We start from the raw sequence: 22750 nt of genomic DNA, 5'->3' as shown, positions 1-22750 counted from the left end.
ACAACATCGTGAGAAATGAAAAGATGTCGAGGATTCCATTTTATTTGGATTCACTATTAACATTCATAGAAGCAAGTGGCATTGCATTGGCACACCTTTTCCACACACTGGTTAAAGAACAAGTATGGTACTTTGAAGATTGTGACAGTTAGGTTTTATGTCAACTTGGGTGGGTCAGGTGTCCCTCATAAGATAATCTCTCACAGTAGGGTCACCCCCTCGATGGGATTTTCTGTGAAGAAGAACCAGTTGTGGACAACCTAGAGAGAATTGAGGTTTCAGCCAGCGTGTGGTATATTCTTAGTGTCAATTGACAGTGTGATGCTAGCAGACTTCAATTGCTGGATTTGGATGCCACAGCTGCTCCTTGACCTGTTACTGCCTGCTGGTCCCAACCTTGGATTCATTTGGCCAATCTCAGCTTCATTCAGCTTGGCATCCACCAGCCTTAGGTCTTCTTACTTCCTGTTCATCAGCCCCGGCAGCTATAAGAGTCAGGAGAAGCCTTGATCTCATATACTTGATCTAGACGTACCCACTTCTACATGTGTGAGCTGTGTCTTGATGTAAATCTGGTTCTATACACACACACATATAAGCATCGCTGGTTTGACTTCTCTGAAGAACCCAGCATTGTAGCACAACGACTCGGATGCACGTGACCCAGCCACGGTATTTTCCGTTGCATCTTATGTATGTGGAAACTTGACAGTAAAGAGGGTCGAAAGACGAATCGATACATTTGAATTGTGATGCTCAGAATACTGAGAACGCCCTGGACTGCCAGGACACAGTGGCTTTGGAGGAAGGACACCGGGAAAAGAGGACAGTGAGACTTCATCTCATCTACTTGGGGCACGTTGTCCACAGGGAGCATTCCCTGGAGAAGTCATCATTCCTGGTAAAGCGGAAGCTCGGCAACACAGAGGAAGGCTCCCAGCAAGACGGCCTGCACAATGGCTGCAACAGGGGCTCTGGTGTCACAACTGGGAGGATGGTCTGAGGCTGGGAGGTGCTTCATTGTGTTGTACAAAGGTCACTGTGCAGAGGAACTGAGTCATGGACACCACACAACAACTTTTGCAGCTCAACTAAGGTTTATCATTGTCGGGGCAGAAGGGCTAGGCAGTCTCCCAGAGATGACCCCAGGACACAAACTCATTTCTTTCCTCTAGTAGCTAGTATTTGCGTAGGAGGCGGTGTCTTAAGTCAGTCTTTCTCAGGGTAGGTTGGTGACGGCACATCAGGCCCATTGCATCGTTCTTGGAAAGAGTCTGCACAAGTATTAACACTTAGAAAATGGAGGTGGGTGAGTTAGATATTACCATTTGGGAATAAATGGAGATCTTCTCCCTAAAGAGCCAATATGGCTTAAGGCTGTCCACTCATCTCCACTACTTTTGTTCATGGAAGGCAAGAACTGATTACTTTGGGGAAAAGCACCCACAACAGAAACCATCTGAGGCTGCATTTCGCTTGGGAAGTACAAAAGGTTGTAAGCACAGTAACAGTTTGTACTTTTTTTTGTATTGATTTCCCTGAAGTTGTTAACAATTTACATTTTAGTTTCTTAAAAAAACAGATCACGTCTGACAGCAGCATGGGTGTAATCATTTTATTAACAAAGGAACCCATGGGGCTCAGACAAGAGTACAAGGTACCAACGCCCCCACCCTGTGGGCTAAGCTGGTACATGTTTAACAACAAAGGTTTTTAAGTGTTCATAATTAACACAAACAAAAGCGCTGTGTGTGTGTGTGTGTGTGTGTGTGTGCACAAACCAAAACACAGAGTTCAGTTTTTTTCATGGAAGGCGTCTGTGTGCCAAAATACACGTTTTCACTTTTAACAATTTTTCAGCTAAAAGAAAAGTCTAAGGCCACCTTTTAAAAAAAAATTGTATGAGAACAATAGAGCAATAACCAAGCAAATAACAAATGCTAAGTGTTTACTCTTGAGTCCCAGGTATTCTTTGTTCCACTGTAGAATTTTTCTCCCATTATAAAATATTTTCCAGATTTTTTTTAATGGTATTTTAGTTTCAACCCACAGCGAAGGTTAGATATGCATTCAATAAGGCAGGCCAGACTTCCTTAGCAGTCCTCTGAAGCACTCTGGTCAGGGCACTTGACTTTGAGGCTGGGGGCGAGGGGGTGGGGCACTGCATGGTTCCGGCATTAAGGGTGACAAAGAAACCCCAGAGGCGTTGTTCATTATACAAAGGACTGAGCATTCTCTGCCCCGCCCCCAGGTGGCTCTTTCCTCTTTTTCTGTTAAGGAGTGTGGTGGCACCACGCCTGTCACAGCGCTCTACCACGCACAGTGACGTGAACCTGCCAGTCCCTCCTGGGACACAGGGCCTGGAGAAGGACTCTTGAGAGATCACAGCAGGAGGGCACACTCTCCTCTGACCTCAGAGTCCACGCAGTGAATGACAGTGGGTTTGGTTTGGTGGGGTTTTCACTTTGTTTGGGTTTCAAGAAGGCAAGTGTCTATCTAATGGAAGGCATGTAAACTACAACATACAAGAAGGTTAAAAAAATTAGCTGAAGTAATTCCTGTTTAACGTAAAATTAAAGTTGTTTAGACAACGCACAAGTACACATAACTTTAAAAATTATACAAAAAAGCAAACCCCCCAAAAGCAACAGCAACAAAAACATTAAACACTGGAGCCTGGAGGGTAATTTTCTGACAATTTCAGTCCTAGAATCACTGGTACAACAATTTTGCATTTTGATTTTTAAACAGTAGCTTAAATGTCAAAAGTGCTTACGAGGCTTACAGGGTTATATGTAAGAGAGGCATGTCCAGAGGGATGGAAAGTGTCTATTGGCCTAGTGTTTACTGAAAAATCCCTGATCCAGTGGCTAATTTTTCAACTAAAAATGCCACTGTAGGAGAATTTATCTACCTTGAAGACATTCTGTGGATGGAAACTGAGGAGCACCACGGTGCCCAGATCCAACCGTAGGCTGAGCCACAGCGCGAGGCTGGTCCAGTGTCGCGGGACTCCAGCCGCCCTGCACTTAGTGTCTGCATCTGCTCTCCACTCTGAAGGCCAATCGACTAAAGGAGAGGCAAGTGGCGGCATGACTGTGCACCGAAGGGCAGGGGTGCGCCGCGAACACCCTGCTACGATTCTCAGCGGCCTCACATTCAGCTGGTCCGACTGTCCTGAGAGAAAATTATCATGAAATAGTGCACCAAAACAAAGATAAAATCACAGCTTCAATAGGATTACTACAGAACTGTAAGGGCAACGTGTGAGGACGTGTCTGCCATCAGTTCACTTACGTCTCTTGACAGAAATCAACCGTGTGTCATATGTAATGGCATTTCTACACACTCGCCCGCCCGCCCCTGGGATCCTGCGCTTATTTTGAAATGCCATCCTGTGTACATAGAGTTACTTCCATCTAATGCCAAAGGTACAGGGTTTCCCCTGGTCCACTTTGAGACTTAAGGGTTGGTTCGATTGGCCTGTTACTTCAAGTAGCAGAGATGTCACAGGAGATTTATCAGGCCCAGAGTTTCAAAGCACAGCTGATAACTCCACTGGAGGTAGGTTGAAAAAGGCTCTTTTTTTTTTGAGTCTATAGGTATCAAGTCATCTTGAAGATAACAACCTTGCCCACTCCTCTTTATGTCATGTGCTTCTTTTGGAATGTGGAGGTAAGACATAAAGAAAATATCTGCTAAATGTTGAAAGGGGATAAAAAGTAGAGCCTTCAACAAAATAAGGGTTCTCAGTTAATCCCTTTGAACAAGCCTTTCAAAGAACCCTTTCTTGGTTTTTTAACACTGTAGAGCCAATTTATAAACTAGAGTTTAAGATACCATTGAAAGAGTGAAGACTATTACTTCATATCGACCTCATACAGCCATGACCTTGAGGAAATTTCTTGTCGAGGTTCTAGTAAGAAACCAGTAAGACCCTGGAGCCTGAGGGTCCCATTTCAAGTTTTCAGCAAGCCGTGGAGCCATGCTCTGAAGTCATGCACACCCTGATGCAGCTGCCCCCGCCCCGGCCAAGACTTCTGATGAGCCCATATTCCTTTAAAGTCCAGGCCACTTCGTTCCCCTTCATTCAGGAAGTCTTCCAGGAGGTTTACGTGTGCAGCGCTTCCACCGTACACAAAGGCCGTTTTCTCAGGAGCCAGCACAGGCCCCTCCCCCTAACGCTTACTCTGCTGTCACCGTCAAGACTTCCAGTCTGTCCCGTGATCTACCGCATCTTCATCCTGTCACTGTGGAGGAACCATCACACGGAGGTGTGGGTGAGCCTGTCTACCCATGGGAAGCTCATGCTTTCTTCACTTTCCCTGGTCTCAGTCTTGATATCTGTTTGCTTTTGAGTTAATCTTCTCTCCTTACCCTGCGGAAAGGCAGGAGGAAACAGCACCGTCCTATCTGGTGACGGACACAGTGATTTCTGGTGCTCGCGTGCTCACAGGATGAAGGAGACAGCCTGGTTTTCTTCCGCATCACTAGGATGTGGGTCAATCTGCAGAAAGAGAGCAGACTATTGTAGCGTTCTGTCAGATGATTCTATTCCAGTTCCTAGCTCCGCAACATCTATAATCCCAGCCCGTTCTCAGAGCTTGCTATGAAGAAGTCCCAACAGGCCCCAGTCATCTAAAACACTCTAAAGGCTATCAATCCATGGCGTGGTACATGCAAGGCATAAATCACAAGGTCAATACTGTAAAACGGGCTGGATGACTCAGGGACAGTCTATCCCTGTAAAATGTTTATCTATATCCTCTAGGAATTATGAGTTAGCAACAGACACCTCCCTGAATAAAACCCAGCAAATGATTATTTACATGGAAGCAGCACAGTAAAAGTCTAGTTTCCTCGTGCTTGTTTACCTCGGAATAAAGAGGTGGCGGCTGGAACTGGAATTCCTGGATGCAGGCAAACCTAGGGCAGTGCGATGCTTCTCCCTCACAACGGGGCAGCCGAGAGTAAGAATGACTGTGCCGTGCGCATTCCTCCTCTGACACCACGTCTGCATAATTCGGTGGAGCTAGTGGAGTTGAACCCAAGAGGTATTTTCAAAATTAGACTATGATTCAGACCAAACTCATGCCATCAAGTCTATTCCAACTTGTGGTGACCCTCCAGGACAGGTGGACCTGCCCCTGTGGGCTTGTGAGCCTAACTCTTTCCAGGAGTAGAGAGCTGCTTCGTTCTCCCCCGGGGCGTGCTGGTTGTTTGAACTGCTCACACATTAAAACCATCATCTATATGAAACCGAATGATCAATACTTACTCTAAAGCATAGGCTCTCAACCTTATTTGACCCATCGCTCCCTTAAAAAAAATTACTCAGCCCACCACCTGGCAATGAAAAACTTTCATGTCCATAACCCAGGATAAAGAGTAGTTATCTGCTGTTACAAACCCGTCACACCCCCCACACCAAAGTTCCGGTGGCCCTGCAGGAGCGCTGTCACTGACTGGGAAGCGTGTACGGGGCAGAGCACAGGGAAACCAGAATACTGACAGACACCGAGAAGGGACTGAATCAGAACGTTATGGATTACGTCCCAGTAAAAATGTTTATAAACAAACAAAGAAACAACCACCCCCCACTGGGATTTTGATAGGAATGACATGATTACTTTTTGCTGTGTTTGTAAATAAAATGATTTTCTTAAATTAAAAAGAAACCCAAATATTTAATCTCTGTTAAAAAGTGCAACCAATGTCTCTGAACAGTTTGTATTAATTTTTAAATAGGACCCCAATTTGCTGGGTAATCTTTCACGGAAAACAAGGAACTAAATATTTTTTAAAAGCTTACTAGCCATACCTCTGCTTATAAACTCCTGGTAAAACATATGCTGAGTAGAAGATGAAATTATTACATGTTTTTACCTCCAATCAGCAAGCTCTTGCGTCTATGCCAATAATAAAACTCGAATGTTGTTGTCAGTTAATATCAAATTGAGTGCTGCTCGTGGCAGCCTCATAGATACCTGCTTTACAAAGCTGCTGTCAGCAACAAGCAAATCCCGACCTTGTGAGACAGGCGTGTGCAGACATAAGCACGTCCCACTGAGATGCGGCCTGAGAGGATGCATTAACACTGCGTGCTCTTGTTTACCTCACTGCCGTATTTCCGTGCACATCAGGAAATGTGAATTATATTTCTGGAGCTGCCCTGAGCAGCTTGTACTGTATTCGACCCTCAGGGCCCGTTCAGAAGTATTATTCTGTGGTTATTTGTAAGTAACGCAGATCGTCATTAGCGTACCAGCAGTAGTTCACGTTTGAGCACTTACTAAGGACCTTCTGAACTAGCGAGCCTGCTAACATCTAGTTCATTCTGACACACAGTGTCCCCTAGTTATCAGCGCAGGACTGTGCTCCACAGGCTTCGTAGGCTGTGAGCCTCTGGAAACACAGTGCTGGGTTTCATCTGGGCACACCCAGGTGATCTGAACTGCCAAGCTTTCAATTAGGAGTCTACCATTTAACCCTCTGTGCTACTCAGAGAGTCCAGCAATTGACCTTTGCCGGATGATTAAGTAATTTCTTAGGTAGGCTCCATGTACAATTTCACTACCAAGTAACTCCCAAGCACCTTACCTTCAGGCTGTTCTGGAAGGGTCAGTGCCAGCCAGCTCATGTCCACACTAAACTGGCTGGCAACGCTGGAGTTTCTGCTGCCAAAACCACTGTAGGGGACCGTGCCAATCACTAACGGCAACTCCAGCATCAGCTTTTTAGCACCAGGAATGTCAATGTACACCTGATATGGCAAAGAAACAAAGACACATAAAAGTTAAATAGCATGGTAGATAAGTCAGCAATTGATTTCTCCCCAGAAACAAATGCCTTCTTCACCTGCCATCCCCCCGGTGGACTTGTGCTGGCAGAACAAAATAAAGAGCAAGCAAACTGGAGAGCTGTGTGCCCAGGAGCTGCAGCCTTAAGACACTGGAGCGTCTGTTGGCAAGTCTTCATCCATGTGTGCCATTGGCTCCAGCTCATACAGGAGCGCTGGTGGAGCAGCGGTTACGTGTCGGGCTGCCATCGGCATGGCCGACCGTTTGAAACCACCAGCAGCTCCTCTCGGGAGAAAGACTGGTTCTACTCCCGTAAACAGTGACAGTCTTGGAAACCCACAGGAAGTCAGTGTGAATCAGCATTGCCTTAATTACAGTGAGTTTTAGAGTTAATGGCTAACAACCCAATTCTAAGGGGCAGAGGAGAATGGTGCCTTTGGATTTTCTAGGCTGTAATCGTTATGGGAGCCGATCATCAGGCCTTCTGCGGAGTGGGAAGTTAGGATACATCATCCATATAACAAGCTAAAGGTATAAGATTTTGTATGGTATTGAATTAAATGGACGGATAGCTTTGATAGGGCGGCAGGGGCACTCTCCATCTGTTCAACAAGCTGGCGCACTGTGATAGAAAATGCTATTCTGGAGGGATCCACTGTGCACAGTCGCAGTGCCATGGCACTGGCTGCCAGTCAATTTTACTTGCTTCCAGTTTCAGGGCGCACTGTGCTTACAGCTAGCGAATAGTCCACGCGGATAACGCAGCAGTCCAGGATGGAAGGGGTAACGGGTGGGATCTCCAGGATCTTGCCGTTCCACGTGTCTGTGATGCCAGGAGCAATGAAGTTTCCTCGGACGTTGATGACCATGTGGCGGACAGTCTTCGTTTTCCCACTCCCCAAATATGTCTGGGTTTGGAAAATGGCAGCTTTGGGAACAACAAGATGGGAGGAACAATTCTCTATTTCTGCATAGATTGGAATAGCTTCTCCTGAAAATGGAAGAAGAACACGGTGGATGCTCAAACCTTTCGCAATTTCTCACCACAGCAGAACCCTGCCATAGCCCATTAAATGGAAAAGGACCCAACACAACTTGGGCAAACTGAGACGCGCTGAGAGAAAACTTTGCTGTGGAAACGACTGCTTTCTCATTTTCTGTTAGCTCCTGTTTTAATGGACAATATTAGATTCCTAATTCTGAAGGTATGTAAACAGCTAATATCTACAAACATCATGACACACTAATAAGCGATTCAGAATTAGGTTAAGTGTAAAAGATCATTGACAGACTCTGCCAAACCTAAGCCAAACTTACTGATGTCTACCGTCACGTCGCTCTGACTCACGGGACACTGCAGACCGTGGAAGGCAGCGGGTGACCGCACCATGGGGTTGCCAAGGCCACGGCCTTTAGAGCAGCAGCTCGCCCTCTTACGTCTTCTCAAGAGTGGCTGGTGGGCTCGCCCTGCTGACCATTAGAGCTTTATCAGCCAGTTCATTTCATCAGAGTCTGTCCAACATGAAAACAGTCTCTGCCTACATGACCCTGATAATATCAAGGCACAAACCGAGCAGTGAGTGGAATGGGTGAGCTTGATGATACGAGGGAGTTTGAAGATATAATACAATCCCCACTCACTTTCATGGGCAGCAATTCAAGCCTGGCCTAAGAGTTAAATCCACAGTATGGAACCGGACCAATAACGAGTGGTAATTCCACTATCGACCCGAGTGTTAACGATGCTCGAATGGTCTACATTCCAGTCCAGTATCCATGCAGCAGTCAAACCAGCACAGAATCACAATGTCTGCAATATGTTTTCCTCACGTGAGCTTTCTTCTTGGTGGCCTGCACGGGGACATTCCTCTCCACTATTACAATTCAATGCTGCAATTTTCCTACTCTTCATATAACAGGATTAAAATGAGGAAGACTACCAATTTTATTGAGACTAATTCATTCATCAAAATAATTAAATGTCAATCACTGATATAAAAACAAAATACTGTCATTATTGGTGTTTTAAACACTACATACAAGACATGTTCTTTAGATAACTTGGCATTTAGTTAATGAAATAAGTTATTTTCCCACTTGGACTTGCAAGCGTTGACTTACCATTACAGTATCCCTTTCTCTCAATTTTGGCACTGAGGGAGACTGGGCCCGAAGTGAAAATCCAACAGCCAACCATTTTTTCTCGAGTTTTCAATACAGGGGTCTTGAGAATATCAACGAATAAAATTTAAAATCATGCTATTCTTTACAGATGAAATACCTACTGAAGGACAAACCAATTTTCTTAACTATGTATAACACATTAATTAAAATACTTACAAAATACAAGGTATTACAAGTCATCCCCTTTTAGCAAATTTTAAAACGAACTTACAGATTTAAATTAGCATCATGCCATGACCTTTTACCCTGTAGTCATTACATGCCTGGGAAATGATAAAACATTCCTTAAGAAACAGTCAAAAGCTGTATCAGTATCTAGTAACATGTCAGAACTACGTCTTTTTTATTTTAATGTTTTATGTGTAGGCCAGGCAAAGGAGAAATGGAATAAAAATCCATAACTACAGAGAACTATTATATTTGTTTTGTAACCACTGTTTTCTCTTTATGCACAGTAAGCAAACAACCGAAGTTTTCTTCGAAATCCACCAGATGACAGAAACCTCTAGGGATAAGATTCTGGGTACTAGCAGTACAGAACAGGTATAGAGCGTAGTCTAGTATCAAAATACAGGGCCCCAGGTTTAAAATGTCCCATTTAGAAGCCCTGCAAGCCCCAAACTCAGAGTTCCTGACAATACTTCTCGTCTCTTTCTGAAACAGATATCATCCTTTTAGCACAAATAAAATCCCTTCAAACCATTTTCCACCACTCTAAACAGCTTACAGATACTTAACCTCCACATTCTAAGCAGCCTGCACACTTGCAAGACACTTTGCATGGCCAACTTCCCGAAGGGGTCGGAAGAGGAAGCCAGAGTCTCTGGGGCTGGCTATTTTGTGAGCGCAGTGACCAGGGAGCCAGCCGGCCAGACCACAGGTCAGGGTGTGCTTTCTCTCCCTCTGAAATCCAGAAATGAACTTTAACGCCAAGTCTATTTTTGTAATTGGAAATTGAGTGAAACGACTTGCAATTCCTGGCTCTTTCTTTGTTTTTAAAAACATTGGGCAGAAGAAAGAAACCTCCAGTGCTAAAAACACATCTTTGTCACAGCAGTATCATGATGGAAAGTTTAAATTATCTCAGTAGTTTCTAGGGAAAAAAATTTTTTTTATTCATATTTAAATGAAGACCCATTAGGTCCTAGCAGCTATCATGAAAGTACAAGGTATAATTTTATATTATTTTGATAATATGGGTTTAGATAAAAGAATCGAGCTCATTAGCGCCCATCTTGCCCATTCTGTTGTTACTTATAGCCTGATCTTTCTTCTCCGCCTACAGTATTTCTAGTGATGACTACGAGTCCAATGCTTTCATGCGGCCAAATCTGTCATAGGAAATGCGAAGTGAAAGGACTGCCGCGGCAGCTGCCTGCACTTACTTAATGCTGGAAAATGACATGCAGAATGGAAGGATACATAGCATAATGGCCTGGGCCTCAATCAGGCTGCGCGTGATTAACACCCTTCTGTAATCACTGTTCCCCAACCTGCTATTATTGAAGAGTTGAGAACACCACAGCCCTATGAACGCAGCGCTCTGGGAAAGTAGCGACTCTCTGTGTGCACATTATTATTATTAAGCCTTATTAATGCATTGCGAGTCGATGTAACTTTCTGGCAAAAGAGGCCCCGAACAGCAGGGACACAATCAATAGTATTAACACACACAATTTGTCATTTGCCCAACCTATTATCATATATTTATAGTGAAGGCCTATGGGTTACAGCATGGCATCGTCTAAGCCATCAGAAAGTGACAGGCCAGAAGCACCGCTAGACTGGCGACATGTGGCACTTGCCATGGATGGAGAGTCTGAAAAGAGACAGAGCAAGAGGCGGCGTGAACGTACCAACAGTGCTGGGGTGTTGACATCAATGTGACTGACAACCTGGAGCTCCCGCTTCACACTCTGGTCCGGGACCGCGGGTCGTTCCAACACTGCCTTCACGCAGTACTGAATGCTTCCGTACTTCCCAGTGAATGAGGTCACCAAAGGTCTGAAACCAACCAGAGACACTTTCTACACACTGGATTTTCCGATAAACATCAAAAGGAAGAGACTTTGAGGTGTTGGTTTGGGTTGAGAAAAAGGTTAATGCTATTTCAGGGCCAGTCTTTGTAGTGGGGACTTGGGATAAACGTGCACCCCTAAGAGTCCGTACCTATAAATCTGTATGGACTTGCTGCAGGAAAGTAAACAGCAAAGACCACAGTTTCACTTACTCAGTTGGAAGCTGAAATCTGAATGGAAATTCATGTTTTCCAGGCGGAAGTAAAACGATGCCCTCACCTGTAAGAGAGGACACAGGTTCTTCAACTGTAGCCAGTATTACATCAAGAAGGTTCATAACTCATAACAGATTTTTAAAGAGGTTTTTCTGCTTGCAAGATCCTCCAAATGTTCACTAAATATGGGTTTAGAGAATTAAAATTTGAATCCACTTTTACCAAACTTAATTTCAAGAAACTTATTTATAGATGAATACAGTTTATTTTGGGATCCTGAAAAAGTCAGATTACCTTCTTTGGGCAGAGATGGAAAGGGAGGTGAAAAAGCATAACCTGTAGCATCATTAAGAATGGGTATAATCAAAACAGGCAAATCAATAGGGCACATTATTAGATTCATGTGTTCACACTCAAGTTCCAGTGATCCGCGCCGTATTTCTGAGGTGCACTTAGGGCACAGAGAGGGCTTTGCCAAGTTCATCTTCCTTGTATCTCCTGCGGAGGCTTACCCCTGATGGTGAGAAAGCTAACTGCTGGGGGCCTCGGGTGAGTATGCGCAGACTACCTGTACAGTTCGGCCTAGAGCAGACTCTGGCTCTAACCAGTGGTGTCAGCGGGGAAGTAGAGTGAGGACCATACCAGGTGACACCGTTAGAGGGCTAACACCAACGTAGCTGTGGGTTAAGTCTTTGTGCAGTGTTTCACCGGAAATTATTTTAAAACGCACACCTCTCTGTAGGGTACTGGGATCCTGGTTGGGTTGTTAACAACAAGGTGAGCAGTTCTAACCTAACAGTGATCCTTGGGAGAAAGCTGAGGCCATGTGCTATAATGGACGCAGGCATGTGAACTGTTGTCAGGATGGAACAGGGCTGGGTCGTGCTATGCGTGAGGATCAACTCAATGCAGCCTAAGAATCACAACGTGCACGCTAAAGCCTTATCGTCTCAGAAACCCAAGGAGTAGTTCTAGGCAGTCTTATTCAGTGCTATCCATTGGAACCAACTCACGGGTAAGGGTGGATTTTAGTTATAACAAAAACGTTTTAGCAAGCCTAGCTTACAAGTATAAACAGACCTAAAGGTTAAAATCTATGCTTTCCAAGCCTCTGATGACACTCCAGGGCGCCTGGTGGCACAGTGGTTAGCCCAGTGGTGTTCAACCTATCAGCTGCTTCGCAGGCCTGCTTTCATAAAGATTACAGCCATGGATACCCTACGGGGCAGTCTGGCCCTGTGCTCTTGGATAGCTTTGTGTTGGAACTGACGAGCAGGCAGTAGGTCAGATCTGGTCTGGTGTTTTGTACATTCTAGTCAGAGCCATTGTTATCTCCCAATTGTAACGATGCTTCAAATCACATCATATTGTCTGCATGTGCTACAAGCAGGTGCTCTCTGTGGTGTTCCTGGTGCTTTTAGTTACTGATCTTGTCACGTTTTCTTGTGTTTTCTTTACAGCATTATGGTACTTAGTATTTATGAACTTGCATCAGTAACTTTTTGGAGAATAAAGTAGTAATTAAAGGCAAACGAGGACAAAGATTGTAAAAGGCTTCTGCTCAGTTACTAATAATGTTGTAGCAAAGTCTGTACCTCAATAGAGATTTCATGAAACGATTTTGTCAGTGAGTTGATTACAAACCACGGTACTCACATAATCTAGGAAATATGACATTTAGACAATTTACTACTACATGTATGCCATATTTCTCCGACTACAATTGGTGAGAAGTATCACTAAAAGTTCTGCACGGCATATGGCAGAAAGGAGCCCCTGAGAACTCCGTGGTCATGGCGCTGGCTCCCTGGCGACACTTAGAAGTTTATTTTGTTCATAGATTCAACCCCAGAATCAACTTCCTCTTCATGGTTGGGATGTGTACGTGAAGGAGGAGGTCAAGCTGAGCACACTCTCTGAGATTTACTTGGTCATCTGATAATAAAGTGAGCTTTTTTATGTTTTCTATTCATTTAAGACTTTTTGTTTTATGAAGGGGATGAAATCATTACTGAAAAATATATAGTTAGCATCTCAGTCACTTAAAAAAATAAAGGCAACAAATTGTTAGCTCAGTAAGTCTTCTAAGTCTATCTCAGGGAGAGAAACACTGGTAGGTGACTTGGAGCAAAGTGAGTCATTTACAGGCTGGGAGAACATGCTAAAGGAGAGTGATAGGGTGATCAGGTGTGTTCAGGAGCTGTCCTGTGAGCCACAGAACTCCTCCAACAGCACACTCTTCCTGGGAGCATGGGAAGCTTCTCGATTCAAATGAAGGGCTCGGGACAATGCCAAGGGTTCCTAGCTAGCTGGGCTAAGGTTCTAATTTTTAAGCACAGGAATGCAGATTTCATTTCTGAGTTCAAATAAAGATTGCATTGATGTCAGTCAACGTGGATAGACAGTGACTCATGTATATCCCTAACCAGGCCAGGGGGAGGGAAGGAGGCATACTAGTCCTTCCCATAAGGTGCAAGGGCCCAGAACACCCGCATGGGAACCATGCTGGACAGAGGCAGAAAACAGCAAGTTATCAAGATACCTAAAGAGGATGAGATGAAATCGTCTCTTCCAGAGAAAGAGAATCAACAAAGGGATTATAACATTTAATGAAACTTCCAGTCATCTCAAGACATAAACATAAAAGAAACAATTGAGAAAGTTGCTAAGCATGAGCTGCTCCCAGAGAAGTCTCACAAGAAAGGCCTGATGATCTACTTCCCCAAACTCCAGCTACTGAACACTTGACGGAGCAGTTCTACTCTGAACGTCTGGGGCTGCCTACCATGAGCCAGAGTTAATTTGTTGTCAGCTTGGTTTTACACTACTATTGAATCCAATCTTCCTTTCCATGTGTTCCTACTAGAAGGCTCACAACTTGAAATACATGTCCATTTCTGCTTCTGTTCTCAAGAGCCTTTTGAGCAGAGCCCTAGAGGCCTACAGAGGTCTGCTTCCTTCACTGAGGGACCTTAGAGCCTAGGGTCTTTGTAAGTCGTGACCACTGCTGAGGCAGAGATTAGGGCTGAAGGGTCATGATGCTGATGGATGTGCAAGAAATGCAGTCAGCTCTCCTATCCTCTCTTATCTTTACATCAGTTTCCTCTAGAAAAATATGAAAAGAATCAAGTATAATGGCAGCAAATCATTGGGTTATAAGTGATACCAAACAATTACTTGGGGAGATATTTTGAGAATAAATCCAAAATTACACTTCCAAGAAATCTGCAATTCCCCAAATCTTTTCAAGTGTTGGAAAGGAAACCAGATTGTTTAATTAAGTGAATCCGTGACTACCAGAAGTTGCTGGCTTCGTCCAAGCTCATAGTTTGTTGCTGATGGGGGCTTTCAGGTTAATTTTGATACGTGATAACCCCATGTGACCAAGTAGTACTGCCACATCAGGTGTTCCAGGCCCTGGTGGCACCGGGGCTAAGCACTCAACAAGGAACCCAAAGGTTCAGTGGTTTGAATTCGTCAGCCACTCTCTAGGAGAAAGATGTGAGAGCCTGCCTCCACAAAGACTGGAAAACCATAGGGCGATTCGACTCTGGCCCACAGGGTCACTCTGAATTGGAACCAGCTGCAGTGAGCAATCCTTACAGAGCAGGCCACCAGGTCTTTTTCCCACTGAGCCCTTGGGGGGAAATGAACCACCAACCTTTGGTTAGCAATCGGCTATCAGTAGTCCTTATAAATATAACGGTAATTTTTTTTTTTTGCTCAATGAAATCAACTAAAACAGACTAGCAGTTTAAAGTTACGTTTTTCTTTTTTATGATAGACTCTAAAGTTAGTTAAAGATTTTCAAACTGTCTAGGTTTAAACCTTCTATTCTATCACAGGGAAAAATGAGACGTGTGTACTAAAAACTACCTGATTCTGCAGATTTTGTCAAGGCAATTTTCATAGCAAATCTCAGATTCACCTGTGTATGTTCATCTTAAATCTACTTACTCAGTATTACAGGCCCAGAGATAAGAAGAATCCCAAACCCCAGACAAATAACCATTTTCCCCTCCATGGCTCTTGACTCCAGTCAGCCATTGTGAAATATACACTGTCTGTCCCTAGTTGGGAGGGATATGTGGGCTGAACCTGGAAACTCTACTGATGAAAGAGCAGGTAAGAGTTGTTACCTTCTGTCTCCAAATACTGTTCCCTCTTAAATTCTGAGCTCACCGGAGGGCTTAAGTATGGACAGCCTCCTTCTCCAAAGTAGGGAGGCAAAACTATACTATTGATTTTGCATATAGCAGAGCAACTGAACCAAAAGTACCTTTCACTTTTCAAGGCGTGGAGGGAGGGTGCATATCATTAGGTAATGATATACATTATAGAAGAAAGCTACTGAAACAAAAAAGTAACTGCTTAGCTGACTAACAGAAGACCAAGACTCTGGTTTTCAGAAATCATTCTAGTATTTGGACGGCTAGTGGCATCCCTTTTCATCCGTAGGACTCACTAAACACCCTTGCAGTGAGATCTCAAGTTTTTCCAGAAGTGTCTAGATTAGACGTCACAGGAGGGATTTCTACCAGAGGAACTATCACCCTGTCCAGATGTCATGTCTTTAATGGATTACAGGGGAAAGGGGGGATGCTAAGGAAACACAAAGAAGTCATGGGAAAATAAAGAGAAAGAATGTCAGGTCCAGGCAGTGTGTTAGTAAGCTGTCTCAGACGAGTTCAAGACGCGCTTTCTTTGAATCCCCTAGCCTCAGGAACCACGTCCCTCTTCCCAACATTGTTTTTGTCCATTCACGGGGAACAAAGGCTGAGTGTTCGAGACCAGGAGGAGAATAACACCCAGGCCCAGGAAACACTGGGCACCAGGGGATGGAACCTCATAGACTCAGTTCCACTTTCCATCCCTTGTGCCAGACAGGTCAAGACCAAGATCCCTTGATCTCATGCTGCCCACTAGAGACCCATGGGAATGGCCTACTCTTTCTAAGGTCCTAGAAGGCAGGGATTCCAGGTGCTGGTCAGGCCTCAGTATGGTATCACACCTAGCCCCCAACTCCCACCAGCCTCAGGGGGGTTGAGCTGGCGGCACAGGCACTGCTACCCGCCCCACCAGGAATCAATTTGCAGGTCCTGCCGGCCCTGGGCAGACTCTGCCAGGGAGCCGCACTGGTTCCACTTGGCAGGCACCCCGCCGGTGCAGCCCCTCCCAGCGCCCAAACCCCCTGCAGCCCCTCCCCCGGGCGCCCCCCTCCCAGACGGGGAGCCTAGGCTCACCGGCCTGGGGCTCGCGCAGGCTCAGACGCAGGTTCAGGTACTCCACCTCCGAGGCGGCGGCCGGGGCTGGCGCGCTGACCAAGCCGCGGCTGCCCGGGCCCGGGCCCCAGGCGATGGTGGCGCGGCCCTGGGCTTCCAGGCGCAGGGCGCGCAGTGTCACGGGCTCCGCGGCCTCCAGCAGCACGTGCCCAGCCACCGTCTCGCCGCTCGAGTAGTAGCCTTTGCTCTCATCCTCGAAGACCAGACCCAGGCTCTTCACGCGGCCCTCGGCCACCAAGGCGGCTGCGGATCCTGCCTCGCCCCCCATCTCGCCAGGAGACCAGGCCCCCCAAGGGAAGGCGGCAGCGGCCCAGAGCCGAGGCTGCCTGCTAAGTAGCGCCGCTGTCACGGCCCCGGCCGCACGCAGAGGGCCGCCAAGACCGTTGGGCTGTCCACCTAGAATACCAACTGGCGTCGTGGACCCTGTCGCTTTAACAAACCCAGCCAGCACAAGAAAGGGGCTGGGACAGCCCGCCCTCGACGCGTACCCATTGGCTGGCTCCGAGCGCTGAGCCCGACTGATTGGCTAAGAGTGACGACTGAGTCATTTCATTGGCGCGCCCGCAAGGAGGCTGGAGCAGGACTGTACTGCGTGATCAGTGAGTGCTGACCAATAGGAGCATGCAGGCGTGCACGTGCACAGGGAGTTTATTGGCTGGGGCAAGGCACTGTCCCGGGGCTTGGACGAATTGTGTGGCAGTGCGCACATGTGGACAGACAGTGGGAAACAATATCTGTCAGGGAGGGGGCTTAGCAGGTTGTCCCCGGCTCAGGGCTCAGTTCTTGTCAGTGGGGTTCCCATGGCTACATTGGGGGGCGGAGCTTCTAGCATCTTGAAGCACTTTGCCTGATGAACTTGGTTTACACTGGATCCTAAAAGTTGTGTGGGAAAATAACCTGATTTAATTATTAGCGTGGCAGCGCTGTTAGAGGGAATACGTAGCCTGGAAAATGGAACTCGGGAATATTTCTCTGTGACATTTGGGGGCTGGAGGCATGGGAACCTTCATGGACAAGCTGGAATCTGTTCCGCCTCCTGAGCTCCGCCTTTCCCAGGTGGGTCTCGGCCAGGAGTCACCCTTGTCCATCAGGGTAGCAGACGGGAAGAATGAAAAACGGTGGTTCTAGAACTGGCCCTACCCGTAAGGCATTCTGCACTGGGCACACAGCCTCTTCACGCTGGGAATGACTGGGACGGTAATTATCCTTCCTGCTCTAATAATGTCATGAGTCAGGTTGTATCAAAGCATCATCTATCCCTCAAGTTTCAGCCCCGCCCAGAAGGAGGTCCTGACTTCAGTATCGCTGTCCACAAACATTTCCAGTTGCCCGATGAGTTGTTCCCACACCCACCACGTCTACCCTCCCTTTCTTTCTCTTACTTAATCCTCCATGCATCTTAGTTCGAAATTTCTTTTACCGTTTAGCACAGCTGTCAGTTTCTGGTCAGTTCCTATGTCTTTAGAGTCCTTATTAATCAGAATTCCAACTTTGTGAGTTATTATCAGTCGGGTGTGCAAAGGTAATAGCTACAGAAGAACCAATACTCCTTATATTAGTCATTACATTTATCTCGTTCCTACCTAGACATTTTTATTAAGTAAATTTAATTTGTGTTTACACATATCTAGAACTTAATTTGGGGGCTGCACATATCAATTCTAAAGTGTTGCTACAAAATCACAGAAACATTTATTAAATGAAAGTATTGAGCTGTGAAACTTTGGTTTCTCAACATATACTCCACCCATGGATTTGCAGTACAGCTAGAGATGAATACTGAAAATTGTGTTTTGGAGCCCTTCCCTTAAGGGTTCATGCTCTTCAAGCTAATCCACCTCAAAATTTCAGTGTTTTCATCCTCACGGGATTCGAATTGTGGCCCTTCTCAATGTTCTTTGAGTTCGAAGGGGTAAATTCAGTCCTGGTTAAGTGGATGGGGTGAGGTTTCCCAAGGAAATTCTCAAAGGAAGGCCCTGGCTAGCTAGTCTCAAGGAATAAACAGGTGCATTCTCAAGAGGAGGGGAAAAAAAATCATCAGCACAACTATACTGTCCTTTTTCTCACCAACACAATTACCAGATTAAAAAAAATCTTCATAATACAACCTCAAGACCCTCCTCTGTCCTTAGAGAAAATGTATCAAGATTTCCCTGTTGAATCTCCACAGTCACCATAACCTTCTGCATTGGCCTCTGCCTTGAATTTAACAGGTTCAAAAATGTCCCTTACCTTAGAAACCACTGTTTGTTTGTTTGTTTTCTTTTTGTGTTTTTTTTTGTTTGCTTATTTAAAAAAAATCATTTTACTGGGGACTCTTAGCGCTCTTATAACAATCATATCAGTTATAGCAAGCACATATGTACATCATCATTTTCAAAACATTTCATTTGTCTCTCAATATTTCCTCTCAGCTAGATTACTGTTGCTCCACCACCAGGGCCCCTCTGCCCACCCCCGTCCCCCTGCCATTGATTTGAATTCCCTAATTGTCCTGCTGTCCATGGCATTGTTTGGTCACCACCACCCCGCTCCCCCCATGTTCCCTGGAACCGTTGGTCCTGTCGCTTTCTCCTTGGGTTTGCTTCTCGTGGCTATCTTATATAGTCAGACAAAACAGCAAGAATGAAGACCAAAAAAAAGAAAACAAAAGATGGAAGGGGATAAATAAAAAAAGAGAGAAAGAGAAAAAAAACCCATACAGAATTCAAGGCCTGTCCCCTGACCTTTATGGCTCTCTCCTCACTGGCCCTGGAGAGCTCCGGGCACTACCCCTCCTGGCCTGATGTCTATTTTAGGGTTCCTCAGAGGCTTCATGACTTTGCTCCCCTTGCTGATCTGGTATGCTCCCTTCTTGGTTCACCCCAGTGTGGGGAGTTCAGACTGGGCTCACCCCACCGTGTGTCCTCTGTTGCGCTCTGCTCTAGTGAGAGGACCTTGTGTTTTGAGCTGGGTGGATCCTATGGTCCTCTCTGCGCCTTAACAGCTCCGGGCAGTGACGTCATCCACAGAGCTTGGTTTGCCAGAATGGGATCTAGTCCCTCCCTCGCTCCCTCGCTTTCCTTCTTAGTTTGCTCCCATGTGGAAGAGTCAAGACCGGCCCTCTCCCCACTCTGTAGGTTCTGCATACTTCCAGGGACGGACCAGTATATCTCAAATTTGGGTCGGCCTATAGTCCTCACTATTCATGACTTGCCCTTTTGTTCTTGGCTAACTTCGCTTAGCATAATGCCCTCCGACTCTTCTCGCGAGATCAGATTCTTCTTGCGATCATCAGTGTGAAGCCCCTGTTTTGAATGGACACTGCTTTCTGGATAGTTTGGGTCCTTCTAAGACTCTCCCCTGGTTGGGAACGGCTCCATCAAATTATCTCCGTTAGCTTCTGTCATGGTAAAGACTGTTGGGAAGGTCTGGTCACTGAGTTAGCAGACTTGACCTTCCCATAGCTTTTTTGCTGAGACAAGAGGTTGCTGAGTCAAAAGGTGTCTGCTCAGAACTGAAAACGCTAAGCCATGGAGACCCTAACCGCAGTGCTTGCTGCATCCGTGGTCATTCCGTGGTTTTCTTGCCCTCATCTCCGCACTGCAGCCGCAGTTCCATCCCTGTCCTGATCTTTGAGGTCTTTCCCACCTTCGGTAACATACTGGCCCATCTGAAAACTGTTGCTTTATGTAGAACAGCACTTTATAAATGTGCTGCAGAGCTTCCGTGATCCGGGAAGATGCCACTTGAGTTTGGTTAACATTTTGATTTTAACCCTGACCTCACACTCCTGTTTTCCCGTATGACATTGAGTATCCTCGTATTGAAGGCAGCAGCACCGTAATGAGACTCAGACATGTCTACCACTGAGAGGCAGCCAAGAGGAAATAAATGAAATTTGTTTTTTGTTTATTTTTTTGCTTATAAAAAGTTTGAAGTGAGAAAGAGTAAGACGTGGAGAAGAGAAGACAAAGGGAAACAACAACAAAATAAAGCAAGTCCTGAAGGCATTTTTTGTTTATTTCTTAGAATGGTGAGACAGTGGTTCATGTAAAGGCCCAGAGATTCTTTTGTTAAAGGTAGTTTGTTCTGAGTATCAGAAAAGGATCTATCTTATTTATTGTTTACCCATATGCACTGCAGTTGCCTTGAAAGGAGGGCAGACTGGGCAGTGCAAGGAAAGCATTTCCGACTAATGAACTAAAATGGTAGATTACGTGCCGTTACTGAGCAAGTAAACATGAAATCAAGACATGTAAGGGAAGTCACAATTAAGGGTCTTAAATAATTATAATTAGATCTACATTGAATAAGGAATCAATGGGAAAGCTCATCTGTGAACAAACATTGTTCTACATGATTGCCCTTTAATATCCCCTTTCTCCCACAAGGTCTGCTCTAATTGAAAACACCACACGATAATGGACCCGACTATTGATTTCACAAAACACCTCTTTGCAAATGGATAGTGGCTCATGAAGAATGCTAATTAAATTAATAAAGATACTAAGAATGCTGTGAATTATAGCCCCATTTAAAAATCATTTATGAACTGAGGGTCAGAGAATTTAGACTCCAGGATTTCTAATGAATTCCATTTCAAAATGCATGTGAGTAAGGATGAGCCTCAGGCCATTGTTTGGTCTAATTCAAGCCCTCCCATGACACAAGAAGCATCCACAGAAAGGGGAAGCAATACACCTAGACATTGTATCAGACAGAGCTGGTTGATGTCCATTCTAAGGAATTCACCTAGACATTGTATCAGACAGAGCTGGTTGATGTCCATTCTAAGGAAATCACCTAGACATTGTATCAGACAGAGTTGGTTGACGTCCTTTCATTTTAGGAGGTAGCATGTGATCAGGAACCAATGAGGTTTAAGGGAGAAGTTGGAATGCTGGAGAGGTTTGGGCCCAAAGCAAGGCTACAGAAATGGATGAAGTACCAATGAGCACATTCCAGCGAGCAGAAGCAGCAATGGAAACACTCACTTGGTTACCCACTACAATGAAAATCCCGGGAGAGAGAACATTTAACTGCTTTTGCGGATCAAGAGTCCGCTCTGAGAACTAAAGAAGGAAACACTTTGAAGGTTCTGACGACATGTTTTCCTTCAAATAGTCCAATGTGGTAGGATGATGGCAAAAACGACCCTCTGCCTCCCCCCACCCTTGACTCATAGCCCGAGCACCGTGACTCCGCAGCCTTTTCCATCGAGAGGAGGTGTTAATTTCCCTACCTTTCAACCTGTTGACAATTTAACCGATAAAATATTTCATGGCTTTGCCAAGGTTAGCCTTTCTAGAAGCTTTGGAAGATTCCTTTTCCTTTTTTGGAACCTTGTTAAATCATTAGAACCAGTTTTGATTAGCATAATGGATAATTAGATGTCACATGGTGCAGACACATTGGACTACTACTAACCATGGAGCGAACTATTCAAAACTACCACCCGCTTCACGGGAGAAGGATGAGGCTTTGTACTCCCACAAGCAGTTATAGTCTTGGAAACTCATCGGCGGAGTTCTACCCTGTTTTGTAGGGTCACTCTGAGTCTACGACAGTGAGAGTGAATTTTGACATAAATTCTAGCCAGGATGTAATGGCTTAAATGTTAAATATTTGTTTCTCAGGTTAAGAATTCAGCAGTAGCTTCATTAGAAGGCCCTGGCTTCAGGTCGCAGACCAGATATCTGCCACGTCAGTCATCATTTCAGGAGGACTGTCTTGGCTAGTTAGTGCGGCTGTTGTTGCTATGTGCCATCGGAGCAGAAAGTTCCATGTCCAGAAGAGTTGATCTCATGTCCAGACGGTTGGCTGATTATAACCTGGCTGTTTGGGATAGTCCATCAAGTACCGAAGATTTACACGGGGATTTGGATCGCCTATCACCTTCTTTTGCAAATGCAATGCACTTGGTTGCTAACTGAAACTCCTAATGTTCATCTCCACTCAGAGGTACCTGAAAAGAAGGGTTTGGTGATCTACTCCCAAGAAAATCAGTCATTAAAAACAAGCAAACAAAAACCACATGCAACACTGCCACACACACACAAGGTTGACATGAGTTAGGATCTATTTAATACAACTACTTTCATCTTCCTTGCCTATGGAATACCACTACTGCAGCGCTAGTGTTGGGCGCGTGTCCTATAAAATCCTGGAACCAGTCATAATTCTTTGATGATCCAGTGCGGAGGTCCAAGAAAGTGTTCTAACTGAAGCTATTTTATGGCAGTTCTCAGGATTTTTTTTTTTAAGCTACC

At 45.3% G+C, this 22750-nt stretch overlaps 1 protein-coding gene across 2 annotated transcripts; it reads right to left on the bottom strand.

Annotated features, from left to right (window-relative positions):
* Positions 1–1600: 1600 nt before the first annotated feature.
* Positions 1601–16928, bottom strand: ARRDC4 (arrestin domain containing 4). Of its 2 annotated transcripts, XM_075557889.1 has the most exons (9): positions 16461–16928; positions 11215–11281; positions 10841–10988; positions 8922–9024; positions 8118–8267; positions 7535–7791; positions 6601–6763; positions 4875–5032; positions 1601–4507 (listed from the first exon to the last, which is right to left on the bottom strand). In XM_075557889.1, exons 1-9 carry the CDS (start codon positions 16765–16767, stop codon positions 4451–4453), a joined length of 1410 nt encoding a protein of 469 aa, XP_075414004.1. In that variant the 5' UTR covers positions 16768–16928; the 3' UTR covers positions 1601–4450. The 2 variants fall into 2 exon arrangements, with proteins under 2 accessions (XP_075414004.1, XP_075414005.1); XM_075557890.1 differs by lacking the exon at positions 8118–8267 and having other exon boundaries at positions 16461–16926.
* Positions 16929–22750: the final 5822 nt, after the last annotated feature.

The sequence above is a fragment of the Tenrec ecaudatus genome, chromosome 9, assembly GCF_050624435.1.
Source record: "Tenrec ecaudatus isolate mTenEca1 chromosome 9, mTenEca1.hap1, whole genome shotgun sequence".
Lineage (NCBI taxonomy): Eukaryota > Metazoa > Chordata > Mammalia > Afrosoricida > Tenrecidae > Tenrec > Tenrec ecaudatus.
The sequence above is the reverse complement of the archived record's forward strand: the minus strand, read 5'-3'. Positions and strand labels throughout refer to the sequence as shown.

Bases quoted from the DNA above. Each gene is read 5' to 3' on its own strand.
- ARRDC4 (XM_075557889.1), bottom strand. From the start codon at position 16,767: ATGGGGGGCGAGGCAGGATCCGCAGCCGCCTTGGTGGCCGAGGGCCGC. The intron at 11,282-16,460 runs GTGAGCCTAGGC...CCTCTCTTACAG, and splicing joins CCTGCGCGAGCCCCAGGCCG to GTGAGGGCATCGTTTTACTT. The intron at 10,989-11,214 runs GTAAGTGAAACT...GGTTGGTTTCAG, and splicing joins AGATTTCAGCTTCCAACTGA to ACCTTTGGTGACCTCATTCA.